The sequence below is a fragment of the Peromyscus maniculatus genome, chromosome 17 (assembly GCF_049852395.1).
Source record: "Peromyscus maniculatus bairdii isolate BWxNUB_F1_BW_parent chromosome 17, HU_Pman_BW_mat_3.1, whole genome shotgun sequence".
Lineage (NCBI taxonomy): Eukaryota > Metazoa > Chordata > Mammalia > Rodentia > Cricetidae > Peromyscus > Peromyscus maniculatus.
The window spans coordinates 28,205,309-28,226,115 of NC_134868.1; the positions used below are offsets into that span (position 1 = coordinate 28,205,309).

The 20,807-nt window shown below is 41.1% G+C and overlaps 1 protein-coding gene across 1 annotated transcript in view; it reads left to right on the forward strand.

Annotated features, from left to right (window-relative positions):
• The first annotated feature begins 1,160 nt into the window (after positions 1–1,160).
• The window catches only part of Fam149a (family with sequence similarity 149 member A), a 49,293-nt gene continuing 29,646 nt past the window's right edge, over positions 1,161–20,807 (forward strand). The window contains exon 1 of the mRNA XM_042262517.2: positions 1,161–2,166. Within this exon, the coding sequence (XP_042118451.1) occupies positions 1,571–2,166 (596 nt within the window). The 5' untranslated portion in view covers positions 1,161–1,570. The remainder of the gene's footprint in view (positions 2,167–20,807) is intronic.

A 20,807-nucleotide genomic window follows, 5' to 3' on the forward strand; every position in this document is an offset into this window, starting at 1 on the left:
TTCTATACTTCAGGAAGAACATATCTCTTTACCTCCCGGTGCTTAAAGAATCTTGAAATTTGATAAAAGTGCCTCTGACATTCTCATTACTAGGGTTGGAGGTGGTAAAAAGATCATAACCAGTTTTCAATATGATAGGCACAAAATGAGCTGCCTATAGGAAAATGTGAAGCTTGGCACTCTTACTGTGCTCCAGTTTGATAAATACCCCGACAGGACCATGTGCTGAAGGCTTGGTCCTCAGTGGATAGTGCTACTTTGGGAGGTGCTTGAAATTTAGGAGGTGGAGCCCACCTGGATGAAGTGGGTTTCTGGTAGCATGCCCTTAGGAGTTATGTCTTGCCAGGACCCCATTGACTTTTGGTTTCTTGCTACCAAGAGGCAGCGTCATTCTTCCAAATGCTCCTATAGATGCCTCATCTTAGGCCAAAGTGATGAGACTAGAGCAACCATTACCTGACACCTCCGGCATTGTGAGCCAAAATGGTATTCCCCTCCTTAGTAACAACAAGTAAAGAAGCAAAGTAAACTAATAGGCATGAAAACATGGCTCAGAATCCCATTTGTTATCTTGCTAAAGACAAAATTATATAGAGGTCAAAGCTGAACCTTCCTCATATCAATGAATAAACCCCTGTCCATGGCTTGTGCAAAATCTTTACTCAAAACAGACCTCACCCTGCTGCAAGTGTTCACAGGCCTACTCTATATATCATACATATTCTATCAAACAAGACGAAATGCCATTGTTCCACGTGAGCCCTCTTGATGTCTCCAGTGAACAGAAAATAATCTCGGGGTAAGGGAAGATGACTCTGTTTCAAGCATATTCCTTCAATTCGCCTTCTTGTTCACCGGCCCCACATTGAAGAACCGATTCTGAGCATAGTCCGTTTGGCCTTGTCAGACTGAATGAGTTCCTGAACATTCTGGAATTGATGCTTATGCTTGGAGGGATCATGCTCAGTGTCCTAGCTCCTGGGGAGCCTGAAGCTGTCAGGATGATGGAGAAATTTGAAACTGTTTCTTTAAGGCAGGAGTCAAGGAGGGGAGCTGCTGTTTCTATTGTGGATGCAGCCCAGGCTACAGTCTGGAGTCCAATTAGCAGGGAGCTTAGCAGGGGTTTGTTTGGCTTAGCAACCGCCTATGCTGCCCCAGGGGCCAGCCAGGGAGGGAATCTCCAGTGAGCTCAGGCCATAATCTGTGCACCAAACACTAGTCCTCTTCTTTATCTCCATGACCCTGTTCCTTTAGAGGGCTCACTACCCCGTGAGACAGGAAGGATTGCTCCTTGTAAAGGGTGGCCTGTGTCCCTTGGTCACACATTTAGCAATCTGTGGATCCATTGGAGAGGGTCTGTCAGACTCTTGAGGAGCTAAACAGGTTGCTGTGGTGGAGAAAGAAGGCTCAAGCGCCCTGTGTGCCAGGACCCCAGGACCACGATCGTCCCCCCCAGGGCCGCCTGGTCCAGATTGCTGCAGGTGGCGGTGGATGGAGCCCTGCAGCCCAGCGCTTGGTGTCCTTGACCTCCCTGTGGTGGCAGCAACGGTAGCCTCTCCAGGAACAAGGCATGAAGGTCGCTGTGTTGGACCTGGGGTCTCTCTTTGCCAAGATCTTCAAGACCTCGGGGTCCTCTGCGGTCCCCAGCCTCCCTGGAGGGTCGACGGCCACAGGATCAGTGGTCTCCGGAGCCAGCACGTCGCTTAGCGAGGCAGCGACCCTAACTCTGCTCCCATCGCTGCCTCCAGACTCTACAGCCTCACGGGAGCCCTCCACCCCTCTGCACCCTGCCTCGCACCCCAGGAGCTCCACAGCCACCCACAGGGTGGAAGCAGTAGGGTGCCCGGGGTCTGTGCCCAGCAGCCCGGGAGCATCCAGAGTGCAGCCCGTAGCCCCGTACAGCGGTTCTGCGGGCTCCGTGGCATCAGTGGCTGTGCCCGGCCCAGGCACTGTCTGGGCGACCCTGCCCTCTGTCGCCGTCCCCGCTGGCAACAACAGCAGTGCAACCTCGAGTCCAAGGAACCCTCGCCAGCCGCTGGGTCCCGGAGAGCGAGAGTCCAGCACGTGGATGGCCCCAGGGCCTGTCCCCAAAACTCTGTTCTTCACCCTGCCGGACATCGGGGAGGAGTGGGTCTCTGACAGCGACTCCCAGGACGACCCAGAAGGGTGAGTCGCAGTCTGTCAATCTTGATCCCCACCTGCCACACATCTCTTCCTAGGTTCATTTCCGCCCCCTCCCAGGATTTCTGGTCTTTTCCAACAGAAACTATGGGAAGCTTTTCCTTAACATTCTCAGAGTGAACTTCTATTAATCTGGGGAGGAGAGGAGGGGGAGGGGCAGAACTGCAAGCTAGGTCTCTGCTACCCAAAGCATTGAAATCTACATGATGAGTCGGGTTTTCACAGGGCTTTCTTCAGCACCCCGTCTTTGCGACAGAATCCACGAGTGTGCCAGGGACCCACTCTACACCATAGCAGCAACGGTTTGATTTTAAGAAACGGATAAACAGCAGCTCTTCCATAGTTTCTAAGGATCAGCCAAAGTCTTTCTGATCCCAAGTGGAATGGCTTTCTTTTCTGTGACATCTAGTTAATTTACATATGTATCGCATCATCCAATACAAAGGAGACCTGTGATGCTTAGGATTATGTCTCTCCCAGGGGTCTTGAGTTCCACCTTGGGCCCTGAGTTACTATAGAAATGTGAGCTGACTTCACCTGAATGGGAATTGGAGGCTACTTGCCTCAGTGAATATTCTCTCTGTGTGTCTCTTTCTCTCTGTGTGTGTGTGTGTCTCTCTCTCTCACACACACACACACATGCACACACACACACACACACACACCCTTTTGAAATCAAGGGCACAATGAACACATCATTCTTACAAAAAAAAAATCTAGACTCTAGCATGACAGTGGATTCTATTTTTTAGTGAGAAGAGCATATCGCTGTTTTTAAGAGCGTACTTTTTTGTCTTTTTGAATGCTTATAAAAGAAAGGTAAAACGGTCAAAGGCAGATCCCAGTAACCCATTTTCTGACAGGTTTCTGTGTGAAGACTTGGGTGGCATACCTCAGCCATTTGCCACAAAGTCTTGACTGAAGGAAGTTTTCTTGAAGACTGACTCTAATTCATTCACAGTGTAAATAGGTACAGTTTCACAAAGTACTATTATGTAATGGTAAGTTAAATTAAGCCATTCATTTTAAATATTATATTCCAAAATTTGTTTGTCAACCAGTTATCTGCCCCCACTCCTCCAAGGAAAATCAATTGCACTTGGAAAGCTGCTCCAATTACTGAAGGAATTAAGCTTTGTTATTAGCAACTGGTCCTTAACAGTTATACAGTTAATGTTTTATGAGCAAACAGACCAATGCAGTGACCTTAAACTCTAGGCTCGGCACAAATGGATACTAGAACAGGCAGAATAGCCACGAAAGGAAGTGACATTAACCTTGATTCCTGCACATATGAGTTCGTGTTTGTATTTTCCAAAACCTTTGCAGTAATTATTTTTTTTTTAAATAACGGCATTTGGTGTTATTTGCAGAAGCTAATCTGCATTAGCAAAGACATCTAATTTTACTGAAAGAGAAGAAACTGAGTCTTAGTTGCTTCTAGAAATAAAATGCACTGAAGGTGTGTTTTTTCAAAAATCTTCCCAATGATGCACCTGTACTTTATAGCTGAAGCCAAAGGTATCAACAGAGGCACACAAGCCACAAGCCTAAGCATATCATTTTCTCTATAGATATGTATTTCTTTTCATCACACCTAATTCTTTTCTCAGTGAAACGTAGAAATGAAGAGGAACAGGCTGATGTATTCTGTATTTTTCCTTTATGCTGTTTGTAATATGGAATAAGTAAACATTATCAGAAAATGAATTTAGATTATCTCCTTGCCGGCTCACCTGTCAGGAGATACATGCTTCTGCTGGTCTGCTTGATCATAATATTAAAAGTGAACACTAAATTTTCAAAAGCCAATGGACATGGGAAGAGAGGCATGGTTAATGTGGAGATAGGAGGAGGCAAAGCATGACTAGGGAGAATTGTGAATACATGTAAAACAAATAGGAACACATCCCTGAGAGACACAGACCCAACTCTAAAACCATAGCACTCAGTTATAGAAGAAGATCTGAAATCCTGGTTTAGGTGGGTAACTAGAGAAAGCCACACAAAGAGAAAGAAAGTCAGAGGGCAGAGGCACACAGAAGATAGGTGGGTAGATGATAGGTAAATAGACGGATAGGTAGATAGGTAGGTAGATACATAGATAGAGGATAGATAATCGACAGATGAGTAGGCAAGTAGATAGGGCTACCTTTGAGTCAAGGTGGAGGAAACTGAGCTTTCTTTTTTTTGTCTTGTTGTCTCACAGCCCTGGATATGTATTCCAAACCTCTTTATGTTTGCCTCCACCCCCTTCCCTGTACGTGTTCTCTGTATGCTGCATCCCATTTGCCTCATTTCCCACCAGCCCTTCACTCTCATTTTTCACTTCTAGTTCCCTGTACAGGCCTTATTGATTTACTCTACAAATGAAAGAATTCCTAGCAATTGATATAACAGGTATACTAGTATTTAACACCAAGAAGGAAGAGTATCTCCTTTCCTGTAATCAACCTCTGAATGTTTAAGAAAAATAGAGACTGCTAGTCATTACCCACCCTTTATACAGAAATTGTCCATTTTCACCCCACAAAATTGTGATCCAGTTATATTTTATGTTCTTTATTAGATAACCATGATGCTTATGGCAATACATGTTCATGAAGGCATTTAGTAAAACATATTAAATGAATGAATGAAAATATTTTCTTCCTCATATGGTTCATTTTCATGAATTCTTAGTCTCAAGAACAAAGAAGCAATTTAATTGTCTTTCTTTTACCATGATTGTTCTTAGGTCTTTTTGTTTTGTCGTCATGATAGTTTCTCAGAGTAAGTAATGCTTTCTCCTGGGACTTGCTGTTCCTCAGCAACGACTCATAAGCTCAGCCTACAAATGTTAAGTAGCTATTACATTCTATTAGTCATACGGCTATGTCTTTCATTAAAACCTTTCATTAAAAGTCATAATCCTGGGCTAGAGAAATAGATAAGCTGGTAAAGTGCTTGCCACACAAATTCAAGGACCTGAATTCCATCGCCATAAAGTAAGTTGTGCACATAAAATAAGTTTGGGGTGATGCCATGTGCTTGTAATCCCAACACTGTGGAAGTGGACGCAGTCAAATAACTGGACCTTGCTGATCCACCTGCCTAGCTGTATCAGTGAGCTTCAGACCAATGAGAGACCCTTTTTCCAAAAACAAGATGGACAGAGTCCTTTGACTTCCACACGTGTGCGCGCACACACACACATACACACACACACACACACACGCACACACACATGCACACATACTTGCATGCACACACATGCATTCACACACATACATACATGTATGCTCACAAAAACACGAACACACAAACTTACATGATTTTCAACATATAGCTTTTTTAAAACATAAAACAATTTTCTTCTTACTGCTTAGAGACAGTAGCTGGCTTCAGCTTTAAATTGTTCTCCTTGTTATTTTATTTAAAAAAATCTTAAAACTGTGTCTGAGCTAGTGGTTAGTCTCCTGCTGTATCTTGATGGAGCAAGTTTAGGTGGTTTTCTATGTAATAGTCTGTATACACAGCATGTGTATGTAACAACAACCACACGCTATGGGGCCGGGATCCTTTCAAGTGGCACAGTAGCAACAATTCACCCAAATTAGTACACGTTTTTAGTGCACATATTAAAGTCAGATTAAAGTAGATCCAAATTCTCTTTTATGGTTACTTTTTTTTAAGGAGTCTTAACAATACTAACAGCTATTCACCTCACTCAACTCACTTTCTCTTCCATTAAACTGGAAATAATAGTCTCCAGTCAAGGATACCGTCGACGTTAAAAGGGGCAATGTATCATCTAAAAGTCCCTAGTCCAGTGCCAGCCTTCACAGCTCAAGGCTTCCCTGTGCCTGTGGATGTTGCTGGCACACCTGGAAATTATTCTCATCTTCCCACCTCTGGCTTGTCCCAGTCTCTGACCTGTTGGTTGTCTCAGACCCACCTTTCATTTCTTCACACCCCTGGGACAGACCCACTCCATAAACAGCTATTGCTATTATTTTAGAACGTTCATTATTCTGAATATAGTATTTATCACTCACAGTTAGCATCCTTTGTACAAGAGTAGAGTTTCCTGCTACAATCTTCATTAAAAGTTAATGTTATTTTCCAACATGAACTGTCAACCTATATATTACAAATACCTGTTCTATATATAGGATCTGCAGGGAGTTAGACTTTAATTGTCAGAGTATGAAAAAGATGAATGATCCAGGAGAGGGTTCAAATGAATCTCCAAGAGCACAGAGCCAAGAAAGCGGGGTGCCCATAAATCAACCTGGAGGGCAAGGGAGGTGTCAGGGAATCTGAATTCTAAAAAAAAAAAGAAAGAAAATAATTGAAATTGGGGCATTTATTTACTCAGGATTTGGGAGAACATTCTAGCAGACTAAATCTGTGAGACAAAGCATAAGGGTGCAAAATAACATACCATGGGAGGAGATGACATTACTAGAAGCCAGCTTTTGTGAGGAATTTAGAGAAAAATCAAGGAGAACCTTGGCTACCAGGTTGTGTTCAGTTAACAAGGGAAGAGTGACTGATGTGTTTATGCAGAGGAGAGGCACTGGCAAGGCCCATGGTGTCAATGTAGACCCACGTAGAAAAGTCAGGACCAGGCCAGAGACAGAAGGACAGCAGGGACTTGCTGGCTGCCAACTTTGTTCCAGATTCAGTGAGAGACTATGTCTCAAGGTAATAAGACAGAATGAAAGGACACCAGTCACACATGTGCGCATACCATACCCACAACACACAGATACATGGAGGAGGAGAAGGAGGAGGAGGAGGAGGGGGAGGAGGAAGAGGAGGCCATTGTCAACACTGGAAAGGGATAGGAGTCTGGACACAGATATAAAAACTTTAGTATGACAACTATTACAAGACCTGGCAACACAGAAGGAAAAAAAAAAACAAAGGAAGCTAGAGGAAGAGCTGATAATACTTTCATGTACAGGAGGAGAATGTCATTAAAAATAAGGTAATGAACACAAAAGAAGTAGGTCTGTCCAGAAGATGAGGAATTCATTTTGTGATGTATCTTGAAGTCTCAGGTAAATGTCTAGATAAGCTGGGAATTTTTGACACAAATTTGGAAGAAAGGTAAGGTCTGGATACATAGACAGCCTTCCAAGTAGCTGATGATGGGTATGCACAGATTATGGATTCTCTAATAGTTGCCTTATATTACACATAATACTTAATGTTCTTTATTTTTATCCCTGGATAGTTTAAGACCTTTCAGAATGAGAAATGTATGTGTTTTCCTTGTCTTGCTTGACCAATATTTCTCTAGTTACCTCTGTCCACAAACACAAGCTAAGAAAAGCATTTGTAAACTTCAGAGCAACTGACAAAGTAATTTTATTGATTATAATAAAGTATTTTAAATCATGTTTTGTATCTTTTCCACCATTAATTTATTTGTTATATTATTAAGATATCTGCAATTACTTAAAAACATTTTTTAAATGCCCAAGTACTATAGACAGTTTAAGGAGGGTTAAGGTAGCCCTTACTAGATATATTTTTACTACACCAACAAAAATTTCAAGATACCAAGAAAAAGGCAGCTAAGTGATTATACTTTGCTCTCTTATGTAGGCTGAAGAGTAGTCCAAGTGTATCCTATAGTTGAAGGTTTTCTGGACACAGATATATGTCTTCTTAATTGCTCAGATAACTTGAAATTGAGGATGCTTAGCCATGTCGATACAGATGCCAGCCAAGAATACAGAGAGAGGAATTACTGATACTTTATGCTTTGCTCAGAGCTGATAATGTTAATTAACAGCCATGTGCTATCAGTCTCTATTAGTCATCTCAGCCCCAATGACAGTTTCTTTCCTAAGTCAGAGCCTACCTAAATAATTCCACCCAAGGAAAGCCTTTGACTTATGCATAGGACGTTCTTGCATTACAAATATGTGGTCTGTCGCTTAAAACTAGTGGGTAATGGTAATTCTTATCTCAAGCATTCTATGTCACAATGAGGTCATTGGCTTTGTGTCCCATGAGGGGGTTTCCCCATGACTTAAATTTAATTTGTATTTGAAGTTTGGATGCTGCCAAAGGGTGGAAACTGAAACTCTGTTGTCTGGGATCATCCTTGCCTTGGTCTAATCTGGAGCCATGTTCTGATGTGTTACATGAGACCAGGAGATTCATGGAGAGGCAAAAACCCATTTGTTATTTGATGTCTTCTGACATCACTGGATTCCCTGGTACATCTTGTATTGTCCTTCACCTGGTTGAGCTCACCAAGGTCCATCACATTAGAAGTGTCTTCCCCCTTGCTTCTGTCACATTCTCAGGAGCTGCTGGAGATGATAGTCTTGTGCTTTATCTGTTTCATGAAACTATTCAGAACAGCAGCAGCAATGATGACAGCAAGAACAACATACAGAAAAACACATGTGCAGACACTCATACACACACACACATACACAGTCACATATGTAAACACATACACATGCAAACACATGCACACAAACCATGCAATCACATACATGCAAACACATGCACATGAAAACACATGGGGAGACACACACACACACACACACACACACACACACACACACACACACCTTTTATACTTCTCAGAACATGGAAAAGAACCAAGAAAAATGAAAACACATGGGAAAAGACAACAGCTAAATTCAAGTATTCTTGTATTCTTGAATTTAACTGTTGTCTTTTAACCATAATTCAGAGAACACTCTTGTCTCCTGGATAGAGTGCAAATAACTGTTTCATTTCATTTGACAATAGCAAATCACATAAAAGTATTTGGATATACAGAATTTTATAATGTATGTACAAAATCAAAAGTCTCTAAATATTTTTGGTTTTTTCTTTCTAAAGATTTTTATGGCCTAATAAATAGCACCACATATACATACTTAGTAGGATATGACTCATTAAATACTGTATATGCTTTATTAAATAATCAAATGAACACTGTTAATTAATACCATTGAAAAAATCAGACTCTGCCCATTGATTCTGAAGAAGCTAATAAGGATATCATATTTTGTTTAAAAAAAAAGCTAAATAAAGCTTTAAAGCTTTTGCAATGATTATATATATGAACTTAGAAAGGAAGGTCTTTGATAATGACAAAAAATGTTACAAAGGCTTTCCCTATTGGTATTTGTTGAGGATAACTACAGCTAAATAAAATATCTTTTCTGGTGAATGTATACATATACATATACATATACATATACATACACACATACACATATACTGAAGAATATATATACACATATGTGTCTATATACATATATATTCTTCCTAGAATTGTCTCCTTCAATTCGTATTATAATTTTTGAAATTGTTTTCAAATAATGTGACTGTTTGAAAGTGTTACTAAAATGGATGAGGACGAAGCCCCTCTGGAAGCTAATAGTTTATATCCATGTGTCTGCAGGACTCTTGAAGAAAAGTCTGTATTGAATAAAATAAGTCACTATCTACAAATCAACACAGTAATTGCTAAGTCAGTGCCTTAAAACAAAGCACAGAGAGCTATAGTGCTATCATATTAAGCACATTCTAAAGAAGCAGGTAGCATTTCCCCCAAGAAAAGGTCTACTTGGTCAGATGTGTGTTGCGCTTACCAGTTTTACCATTTTTCTAAGTGTGCTGATGTGAACATCACTCAAATATATACTGTACAGATATTTAAAATAACAGCCAGGGGGTTCATTGTCCACCAGTTACTAAATGCTACAGGGGGGCATTACATACATTCTCAGGAGCCCTCAAGTACACAAGGCAGTAATACATTCCCATTTACAGATGAGGAGACTGGGCTGAGAAAGAATAAGAAATTGTCTATTTTCATACAGCTGATAAAAACGGAAGATTCAATTCTAGGTGCTCACATGCATTCACAAGCCTCCTCCCCCCGACACCCCCCCACACACACACACTCACATGCATGCACACTGGGGTATTTGTGTATGAATTAATTCAGGTAGAAAAGACCTAACTCTACTTCTCTCTACTATAAAGAAATATGTAATAGTTTTCCTGTAACAAACTGATTTTTAATGGAAAAAGTTCTGAAAAGGAAAAAGTCACTATAGAAATCTAAAAGTATCGTCTCAAAATTATGTAGCTATTAGTGCCAACAAAGACATCACATAAGGCACTTAGTTTTGCCTATATTGAAGAGCAGACTAAAACACCAGTCACTGTATAGTCACAACTTTTTTAAAAATGCACTTTATAGACTCACTCCTGGTTCATTTTTAGTTTGTACACACACACACATGCACGCACGCACGCAGATATATATGTAACACTGAAACATTTTACTATACTAATAAATCAGATAATGAGTAAGTACTGTTTCTAGAAAAAAAGTGAAAAGGAAAAGCAATTGGGTAGATCACAGGCTTGGGGAAGGCCATCCTGGTGTGTAAGCATTTTCTCAATTAAAAGTTTTACTTAAGAGTCAGCATTACAATCAAATATTGACAAGGTGCTGATATTCATGTTTGCCTAATGAGGATATATGGGAGATCATTTTTGACCATTGATTTCTAAAATAAATGAAACAGTTTTGAAGATCTAAAAAACCCAGTTTTTTAAGTTTCAAAGATATTAATGATTTTAAAAGTATAGCAATTAACTCCAATTCTTTATAATGATTTTTAATAGATGATATCAACATCACACTGAAAGCAATGATGTCAAAGAAATACAGACAGCAATAACTAAATTCTGGTGAACACAGGTACACATGGTGGACACCATAGCGGCCACTTCTCATGTGCAGGTTTGGGGTTAAAATAAAGCATGTGTGGTTGCCGTTCTACATCCAGCAATTATTTTGCTGAGTGTAGCTGGAGTTTTGTCCAGTCCTGCCTGGCCCATTCTCTCATCTGGCTCCATTTGATCTCTATTTTCATCCTTTTGTCTTTGTGTTGACCTAGTGATGGGGTCCAACCTTGGGCTTGATGAATATGTTTGCCTCCTGATAGAATAATCCATTACATGTCTGAGAACACGAACTCATATATCCCTACACTTAATCTTGCTGAATTTTCTGTCAACTGTCCTAATCAATCCAGATCCAGCTCACTGACCTTCACAAGACCCTGACCTTCTGGATGGCACCATGTCTATACCTGTCCTGTCTACTTAGGAGACGTAAATAGCTAATACTTCATTTCTCCTATTTTCCTCTCAGAAAATGCTTATTTAATGCCTTCAAGTGAATTGTAAATATTTCTGATAAAATGTCCATAGCAGGAAGAAAGACACCATGAAGGAGTTTAAAATACAAACCTATTGCTAAAGAAACTATAAGATGAATCTAGAACATGGGGTACTTTACATGGCTGCTCTTAGCGGTTCTTTCTTACAATGCTTTGGTGCCTGCAGGCATGCATGTCCTTCCGGACCTCCTGTGGCTACAGTCTTCCTAGAGGAGAACAGCTCAGTCATGTCTTTGACACAGGGCAATGATGTTACTTTTCTGCAGCTGGTGCAGGAAACCTTGGAAACATGTGGAGGACAGTGTGTGTGTGTGTCAGCTGGCCAGGGAACAGGAAGCTCTACCGCAGGTGGGATGTAAATACAGTGAGGCGTTTTCTCATGGTAGGAAGAGGGCGAGTTACTAAGCACCCTTGTAGGGGGCTGTTGTCAAGTGGAAGTGAGATAACCACACCAGGGACTTAGCACAGTACTAAATTATAATATAGGGGTTTAATACATGTCAGGTCATAAACATTAATATTGTTAATAGTGGAAGGAAACTTTGAGAGAAGGCATATTAGCATTTTTCTTACTGCCATGACAGAGTTTCTGACAGAACCAACTTACAAGAGGAAGAATTTATGTTGGTTTGCAGAGGCAAGTCCAGACCAAGGGTAGAGTATAGCCCTCAGTGACCTACAGAGTTACCTACATCTGGTGGCTATGTCCTCAGGTTCAAAGACCCCCTAGGCTCCCAAGATAGCACCGTGAGCTGGGGAACAAGAGTTCAAACATGGGAGCCTTTAGGGACAAGCCACATTCAAACCATAACAGATTTGAGGGCCACAAATAACCATAATGCTTGGAAGCAAAGACCAAGAAATAGTATTGGATGGAGAAAGAGACGTTGAAGAAGCAACATAAAAGACTTGCTATCTTCTTATATAGAAAGGGTTCCTGGGCCAGTGAAATAGTTCAGTCCATAAAGGTGCTTCTTTACTATCAAGCCTGACAACTTGAGATCAATCCCTAGGACAGCAAATTGTCTGTCTGGCTTCCACACCTCTACCCCAACAAATAAATAAATACAAAAATACACAAATACATAAATGTGAATAGTTTTTTTTTTTTTTTTTTTAGTTTAAAGGATTAATTCATTGTGTTCTGTAAACACATTTTCCATAGGACAAGAGGATGGGCTGCCAGCTCCCTGGAAGGCTGAATAATAAAGACGTTAAAAAATTTCAACCGTGGCATTTCTGCTTTTCCTATATACTTTGAGTGGCATTGCCCTTTGGGATCTGGAATCTTGTTAATAATTTTGTTATTAAAAAGAGATTTTTAATATAAATTTTTGTTATTAAAACCTTTTGTCTTTAATAATCCCATTTTAATAGTTCCCACAAAGCAAAAGTTTTTCACTGTTGTGTCCTTACTTTCCTAGTTCATGTTAAGCGTTCATGAGCAATTGTTAGCATATTTGCTTCACTTAAACCCTTAGTCTCCCCAGGAAAATAAGGGCCTGTAAGTAAAAAGGGTGCTAGAAAAATAGTTTATTCCCTTAAGCAAATCATGGACAAAGTTAATTCTACTTTTCTGGGAGGGGGGTCCCACCTTACCACTGATTTTGACATTCAAAACTGTGATTTGAGATGACTCATGAGTAAGAAGAAATTACACTCTGCAGCAGTTATTTTAGGAATTTCTGTCCTTTGGAGAGATTCCACTAAATATTGTAAAACAAAGGAAACGCAGAATCTGCTGTGGAAAACCTTAACACCTACTGTTATTATCTTCTTATAGTAAAAACAACAACTACAACAAAAATCACAATTTTATCTTTATCATGGTGAAGAGCTAATCTTTATTTAATGGAAATGCATCTGCTGTATTCCAGAGCTTATTTGCTCACAGAAGAAATTGAATTCGTTGGGTGGTGGTAGTGGCCCATGCCTTTAATCCCAGCACTCGAGAGGCAGAGGCAGGCGGATCTCTGTGAGTTTGGGGCCAGCCTGGCCTCCAAAGAGAGTTCCAGGAAAGGCGCAAAGCTACACAGAGAAACCCTGTCTTGAAAAACCAAAAAAAAAAAAAAAAAGAAAGAAATTGAATTCAAGGTCAATATTGAATTCAATTTCTTCTTTATTATTTATCATATCTCAGTTGTTGGTAATGTAGTGGCATACTTTGATTCTAGCACTATTTGTGCGTATTTGCTACAAACATGCATTGAATCCATGCATTTGCTGTCTTTGGTGAAAATGTTTGATTTTGCCCTGTAGCTAGAGTTTTCCTGTCTTGCCCACATTCAGGACAAATCTTTGTCACCCGCCAGTCCCACAGCCACTCAGACCCAACCAAGTAAACACAGAGACTTATATTGCTTACAAACTGTATGGCCATGGCAGGCTTTTTGCTAACTGTTCTTATAGCTTAAATTAATCCATTTCCGTAAATCTATACCTTGCCACATGGCTCGTGGCTTACCGGCATCTTCACATGCTGCTTGTCATGGCGGCTGGCAGTGTCTCCTTCTGCCTTTCTGTTCTTTCTTTTCTCCTCTCTGTTAGTCCTGCCTATACTTCCTGCCTAGCCACTGGCCAATCCGTGTTTCATTTATTGACCAATCAGAGCAACAAATTTGCCATACAGAACATCCCACAGCATTGCCCCACAGTGACTATGAAACAGGAGGCAACTTGACTTTCCTTATAAATAATTGATGAGTTATTTTTGCATTAATCCATGAAGAAAAGACTATATGATTTGGTGGGGATTCTTTTGGAAGATGAATGGGCTTTCACATCATATGCTGTACTATATTTCCTACAAAACTTACCTCTGTTCTACTTCCAGCCACCCTAGACTAGGTTGTTTCAGACCCACTACGAGCTGTGAGCAACTGCTAAAGCTCAGAAACTTCAAAGCCCACTCAAGAGTTAAGATGAGCTGGAAATCAGCCAGCTTGCCAGGCTCTGAAACCCAATTTCAGATCTTCTCAGTTCCTGATTGGATTAAGGAGACCTGCAGTGGCCAGGGCTCACAGCTCAGTCTGCCTTGAGAAGTAGATGTAATAATCCTCTATGAGTGTAAGCTGCAAGCAACACCTCTGTACTGTTTAATAAGGACATCACTTACATATAAGGAAGAAGAAACGTTTACATGTGGGTTAAATGTTGGTACATATAATCATTCTAAATACAAGAGAGCCAGTGTGGGTTTTAGAATATCAGAGCAGGTTAGGCTTTCAAACAGGAAGCAAGAGTGAAAGTTGCATGGGCTGTTACATAAAGATACAAGGACCAGTCTATGAGAAGATGTAAAAATTCTTAACTTATAAGCATCAATAACATATACCAAAAGAATATAAAGACGCATCACTTAACGATCCATGCCCACTCTTAAGGTATCCTCTATAGATGCAAGGAAAAAAACAAAACAAAATATGTTGTGGTTTCTGTCCACAGACCATGGCAATTTAAAATCAGATGGAAGGGTGCAGGGATCCTAAAACACAGGGTGAGATCATTTTTATAACCATGAAGTGAATTTGTCCAATAGTCAAAACTGTGTTTTAGTTTAAAATGCAAATGCAAAATTTGAGTATATAAAAGACTAATATCAACGGTCAAGAGAACTAAAACCGGGAAGTAAGTCCAATAAATTACAGTGTACAATAAATTGTGTACACAGAATTCTTCAGAGTTAGTTTGTGCCAGGAAAATAATCCCAATTTCTTAGGAAAATCTGAACGATGAAATAGTTATTTTAACAGGTAGAAAATGTACTAAAAGTTATAGTAACAGCCAGCAAGGCAGCAGGATCCTGGCATTAGAGAGTAAGAGCAAAGCCAGAAGTAGAGGTTTATGTATAGGGATGTTTGGTTAATGCAAAGTTGGTATTGTGTCTATTGCTGACAAAATGGCTGGATGTTCATCCACAGACTCCTATGTTGAGTTCCCGATCCCCAGTGTTTTGGTGTTTTGAATGGGTTCTCAGGAAATAATAGGATTGGATGGGTGGGATGTACCTAATAGGATAATAGGATGTGAATTCTTATGAGGTGGTAGAGATCTTTCTCCTCTCTCTATGTACACAGAGAGGAGCCTCTGTGAGCTCCCTGGGAGATGGTGACCTTCTGCAAGCTGAGATGTAGACCTTCAACAGGGACCAAGTCACTGGGCTCTTGATCTTGGATTTCCAGCCTCCAATACTTTTGGGGAGACAGATTCTTTGAAGCTTTCCTGTCTGTGGTATTTTGGTAAAGCTGCCTAATCTAGACAATGAGTTTTTTATTCTTCGTAGCATATATTAATTGAACAAAATAGTAGACTTTATTATTACTCTTGCCTATATGAGTATAACGCAGTCTAACCACTTCCACCGACCGACCACTGCTCTCTTATGCCTCATCCTCTTCCTGCTAGATCTTTCATTTTCTCAAAGTCCCCATTTTCTTTTTGTTTCCCCCACCTCTTTCCACCTGTGGTAGTTTGAATGTAATTGGTCCCCATTAGCTCATAGATAGTGGCACTAGAAGGAGGCGTGGCTTTGTTGGAGTGGGTGTGGCTTTGCTGGAGGAAGTGTGTCACTGCTGGGGCAGACTTTGAGGTCTCTTTTGCACACGCTTCCCTCAGTGTGTCTGTCAGTGGACATCCTCTTGGAAGATGTAGCACTCACAGCTCCAGCACCACATCTGCCTGCACACCATCATGCTCCCTGTCATGATGATAGTAGACTGAACCTCTGAAACTGTAAGGAAGCCACCCCAATTTTCTTTCTAAGAGTTGCTACAGTCATGGTGTCTCTTCACATCAATAGTAACCATAACTAAGGTACCACCCCTTTCTACTTTCATGTCTTAAACATATATTCTCCATATGAGAAAAAATAGACAATTTTTTTAATCTAATTTTGCTTAATGGTTCCATCCATTTTCCTGCAGAAGAATTCATCCTTCTAAATCACTGACTAACACTCTACTGTATGTATGTGTATATATATGTGTGTGTGTATACATATGCATATATGTATTCATATATACATATATGCATATATATTTATACATAGACCCACTCTTCTAGAAGAAAACTTAAAATAATCATGCCTGGGGATCATTAAACATCACTTTACCAACAGGGCAAAGTAATTCCTAGCTAAAATCATCAAAGATTTATAAATTGCACTATATTAAAATGAAGAAAGTCTTTTCATGAAAGAGACCTCTTATGGGGATGTTTTAAACTACCCCAAATAAGCTTTGTAAAGCCAGCTAGCCCTGGAATTGTGATTAATTGCCAGAAATAGTCTTTCAGAATTTCTTTTGGGGTTGAATTAATGTTTGTTCCAACTTTACTGATCATCTCTGTGAAAGACAGGAAGACAGAGACCTAACTTGTTACTGGGTATGGGTTAGAAGCAAAGATCAAGTCACTACTCACAGCAGGCGCTTATTAATAATACTTTCCTTAGAGTTGTCATCTCCACACAATATTATATTCCAGTTTCATCTACTTATAAATTAATGTGAATGGGTGTCTTGTTCATTGTCTTAGGCAGGGTTACTATTGCTGTGATGAAAAAAACATGATCAAAGCAAGTAGGGGAGGAAGGAGTTTGTTTCATTCAAAGTTCCATATAATAGTTCATACCCAACAAAAAAACAAAAACAAAAACAAACAAAAAAAGGCCGGGCGGTGGTGGCGCATGCCTTTAATTCCCGCACTTGGGAGGCAGAGGCAGGCGGATCTCTGTGAGTTCGAGGCCAGCCTGGGCTACCAAGTGAGTTCCAGGAAAAGCGCAAAGCTACATAGAGAAACCCTGTCTTGAAAAACCAAAAAAAAAAAATAATGATAATAATAATAATAATAGTTCATCACGAAAAACAGTGAGGGCAGGAACCCAAGCAGGGCAGGAATCTGGAGTCAAGAGCAGATGCAGAGGCTATGGAGGAGTGCTGCTTACTGGCTGGCTTGCTCTCTATGGCTTGCTCATAGAACCTGCCTTCTTATAGAACCTAGCTAGAATCACCAGCCCAGGGATGGCACCATCCACAGTGGGCTGGCCCCTCCCACATCAATCACACATTAAGAAAATGCTCTGCAGTTGGATCTCATGGAAGCAGTTGTTCAACTGAGGTTCCCTCCTTTCAGATGACTCTAGCTTGTGTCAAGCTGACATAAAACTAGCCAGCACAACTGACCCTTTGTCAACCTGATGCACAAACTCATCACTATTTCCTTTCTTGTTCTTCTCCAAGATCACTCACTAATATCAACATTTCAATTTAAACATTCTATTTTAAAAGTCACACAATATTTAAATATTCAAACACTTAAAAACTCAATCTCTCTAAAATAGTCTTTTTTTTAAAAAAATCCAAGGTCTTTTAAAGTTCAGTCTTTCAACTCTAGGTGCCTGTCAAATAAAAATACTTTTTTACTTCAAGAGGGAAGAATCAGGACACAGTTACAATCAAATCAAAGCAAAACCAAACTCCAAACGTGTAAATAACCCAATGTTCAGTTTTGTGGAATTTACTCACAGTGTTATGGGCTCCTCCAAAGGGCTCAAGTCACTTCTCCAGCTCTGCCCTCTGTAGCACACACAGCTTGTCTTCTAGCTTGGGCAGTCTCGACACCACAATTGCTGCTGTTCTTGGTGGTCATCCAATGGTCCTGGCATCTCCAAAAATGCTGGGGTCCCTTGCCGCAACTGGGCTGCGCTTTCACTGATAGCCTCTCCTCAGCTTTCTTCAGGGACTCCAGGATTGCCACATAGTGCCAAGCCTCAGCTGCTCTCCATGACCCTTTCATGCCTTCAAAACCAGTTCCACCTGGGTGACTCACATTACCAAGTTCCACTGCCAGCATGAGGCACCACCTTGGCCACCTCTGGAACACAGCTTCTGTGTGCTTCCTTCTGAAACTCCACATGCCAGGCATCCATAGTTTGCAATGTTCTTAACATTTTTTTTTCTTCCAAGCTCCTACAGAACAGCTCGCTGGGATCGCAAGGCTCAGTGGCGTTTCTAGCCCAACGTTCCAAAGATCTTCCATAATCTTCCCCAAAACATGGTCAGATCTGTCGCAGCAATATCCCACTATCCTGGTACCAACTTGTCTTAATTAGGGTTACTATTGCTGTGATGAAAGACCATGACCAAATCAACTTGGGAAGGAAAGGGTTTCTTTCACTCACAGTTCCCTATAACTGTTCATCATCCAAAGCAGTAAGGGCAGGAACTCAAGCAGAGCAGGAACTAGAGGCAGGAGCTGATGCAGAAGCCATGGAGAAATATTGCATATTGGCTTTCTCATCTTGGCTTGCTCAGCCTGCTGTCGTGTAGAACTCAGGACCACCCACCAGTCCAAGGATAGCACCACCCACAATGGGCTGGGCCCTCCCCCATCAATCACAAATTAAGAAAATACTCTACAGCTGGATCTGATGGAGGCATCTTCTCAACTGAGGCTCCCTACTTTCAGATAACTTTTATCAAGTTGGCATGAATATTAGCCAGCACGGCCACTTAACCACATGTGTACTATGCCTAAGGAGGCCAGAACAGGGAGTTAGATCCCCTGGAACTAGAGCTCCAGCCCATTCTGAGAGGCCATGGTGGTGCTGGGAATCAAACTCTGGTCTCTGAAACAGCAGCCGGTGCTCCTAAGTGCTAAGCCATCTCTCCAGTCATTCTTTTGTGTTACATTTAAATGAAAGGAATACTTTCAAGGCATCCTTGCCTCTGAGACTAGCTTTGGGATGCTGAGGCTAGGATATCATGGCCTGAGGCCAACCTAGGAAACATAAATAAATGAAGTTCAGTAATGTCTGATGTTTTCTCCAGGGAGGGTGGGGCTTTTGAGACAGGATTTCAGTGTGTCTCCCAGCCTGGCCTCAAGTGCTGGTATTGGAGGCATGTATGCAAGCTTTTGCTTTTTATAAACTTGCTTTTGTTTTGCATTCTATTATGAAGGAAAAGCAAACCCTCAAATTATTTTACAATTCATTGTCACTTAGAATTCTAACTTTTCCTTTTTGTAATAGATCTCTTGTAGATTTGCTCAAACTTTTAGAAATCATGACTACTCTTGTGCTCACATAAAAGGAAATTCATATAACCCAAATGAATTCCTCAACACTAATTATTATTAATTATTATTATTTTCAGTAAGGGATTCCACGGACCCTTTCTCTGCTTGGCATTGGAGGCCTTTGTTTCTCACTCCCTGTGTTCTGTGCTGGTAAGAGACACAGGAAGGCGCAAGAATGTGTTGAGAATCAGAGCCACAGCTGCCTCATCTTCCAGCTGCCTTTGCAGCTGTGTGGGGATCGGGGTCCATGTGCTGCTGCTGAGGGCTTTGGAGAATGTTATCTGCTTCCCCGCTGTTCACTCGTTCCTAGTGTCCATCTTGGTAAAGACCAAACAGGTGCCTTTGTTACTTTCTTGTTGTATTGCTCCGATAAGACACCATGACCAAGGCAACGCATAAAAGAAAGCATTTGATTTGAGGCTGATGGTTTGAGAAGGTTAGAGTCCATGACAGTGGCAGGAACAACAGGGGGTTCTCATCTTGGTCTGCAAGTAGCAGGCAGGCAGCGGTCGGGAAGGGCTCAAGTCTTTTGAAACCTTTGGTCTGCCTCCAGTAATACACTTCCTTCTACAAGGCCACCCTCTGTGTCATTCCCAAACAATCCCCACCGAGTGGGGAACCAAATATTCAAACTTAGGAGCCTATGGAGGTCATCCTCATTCAAACCACGACAACATGTGTCCTGCATTATTCCTAGAACTTCTTTCAAGTTGGGGTTACTCTGAAAGCTGGGGGGTGCAGTTTAAGATTGCAATAAATACACACGTCAGAAGTATCATTTTAACCATTTTTAAATGCAGTTGGGGAGTTCGGTAAATTTTAATGTTGTGCAACTGCCATCACTACCATCCATCTCCCCCCTCCACCTCCACTCCCCTGTTCATCCTCTCCCCCCCCTCTCCTCCCTCCCTCCCCAGAAAACACCCCTATGCTTTCTTCCTCTGCCTCATACAGGGAGAACCTTGTATCATTTTTTTTTCTTTTGTGTCTTGCTTAGTTTACTCAGAATCATGCTTTTCAAACTCTAATTCACGTTTTTGTATTTACTGTGTGTACCAAACAGAGCATAACAGTTTAATGAATGTGAAGTCGGGGTGGTGGATGATCTCTCTCATGTTTCATGACAAGCAAGCACTGCAAGATTCTCACCCAGGTGTTTGGCGTCCTGAGACGCTGTAGATGGTAGACACACCCCAACCTCTGGGTTAAAACATGGAAAGCAGTGGCCTTTATTTTCTATTCCCAACCTCTTGAGCATTTTTGTGGTTGTCAACTAGAAATACAGTTGTATGTGAGGTGTTTTCAGGCCCGACTTTGTGCTAAGTGCTG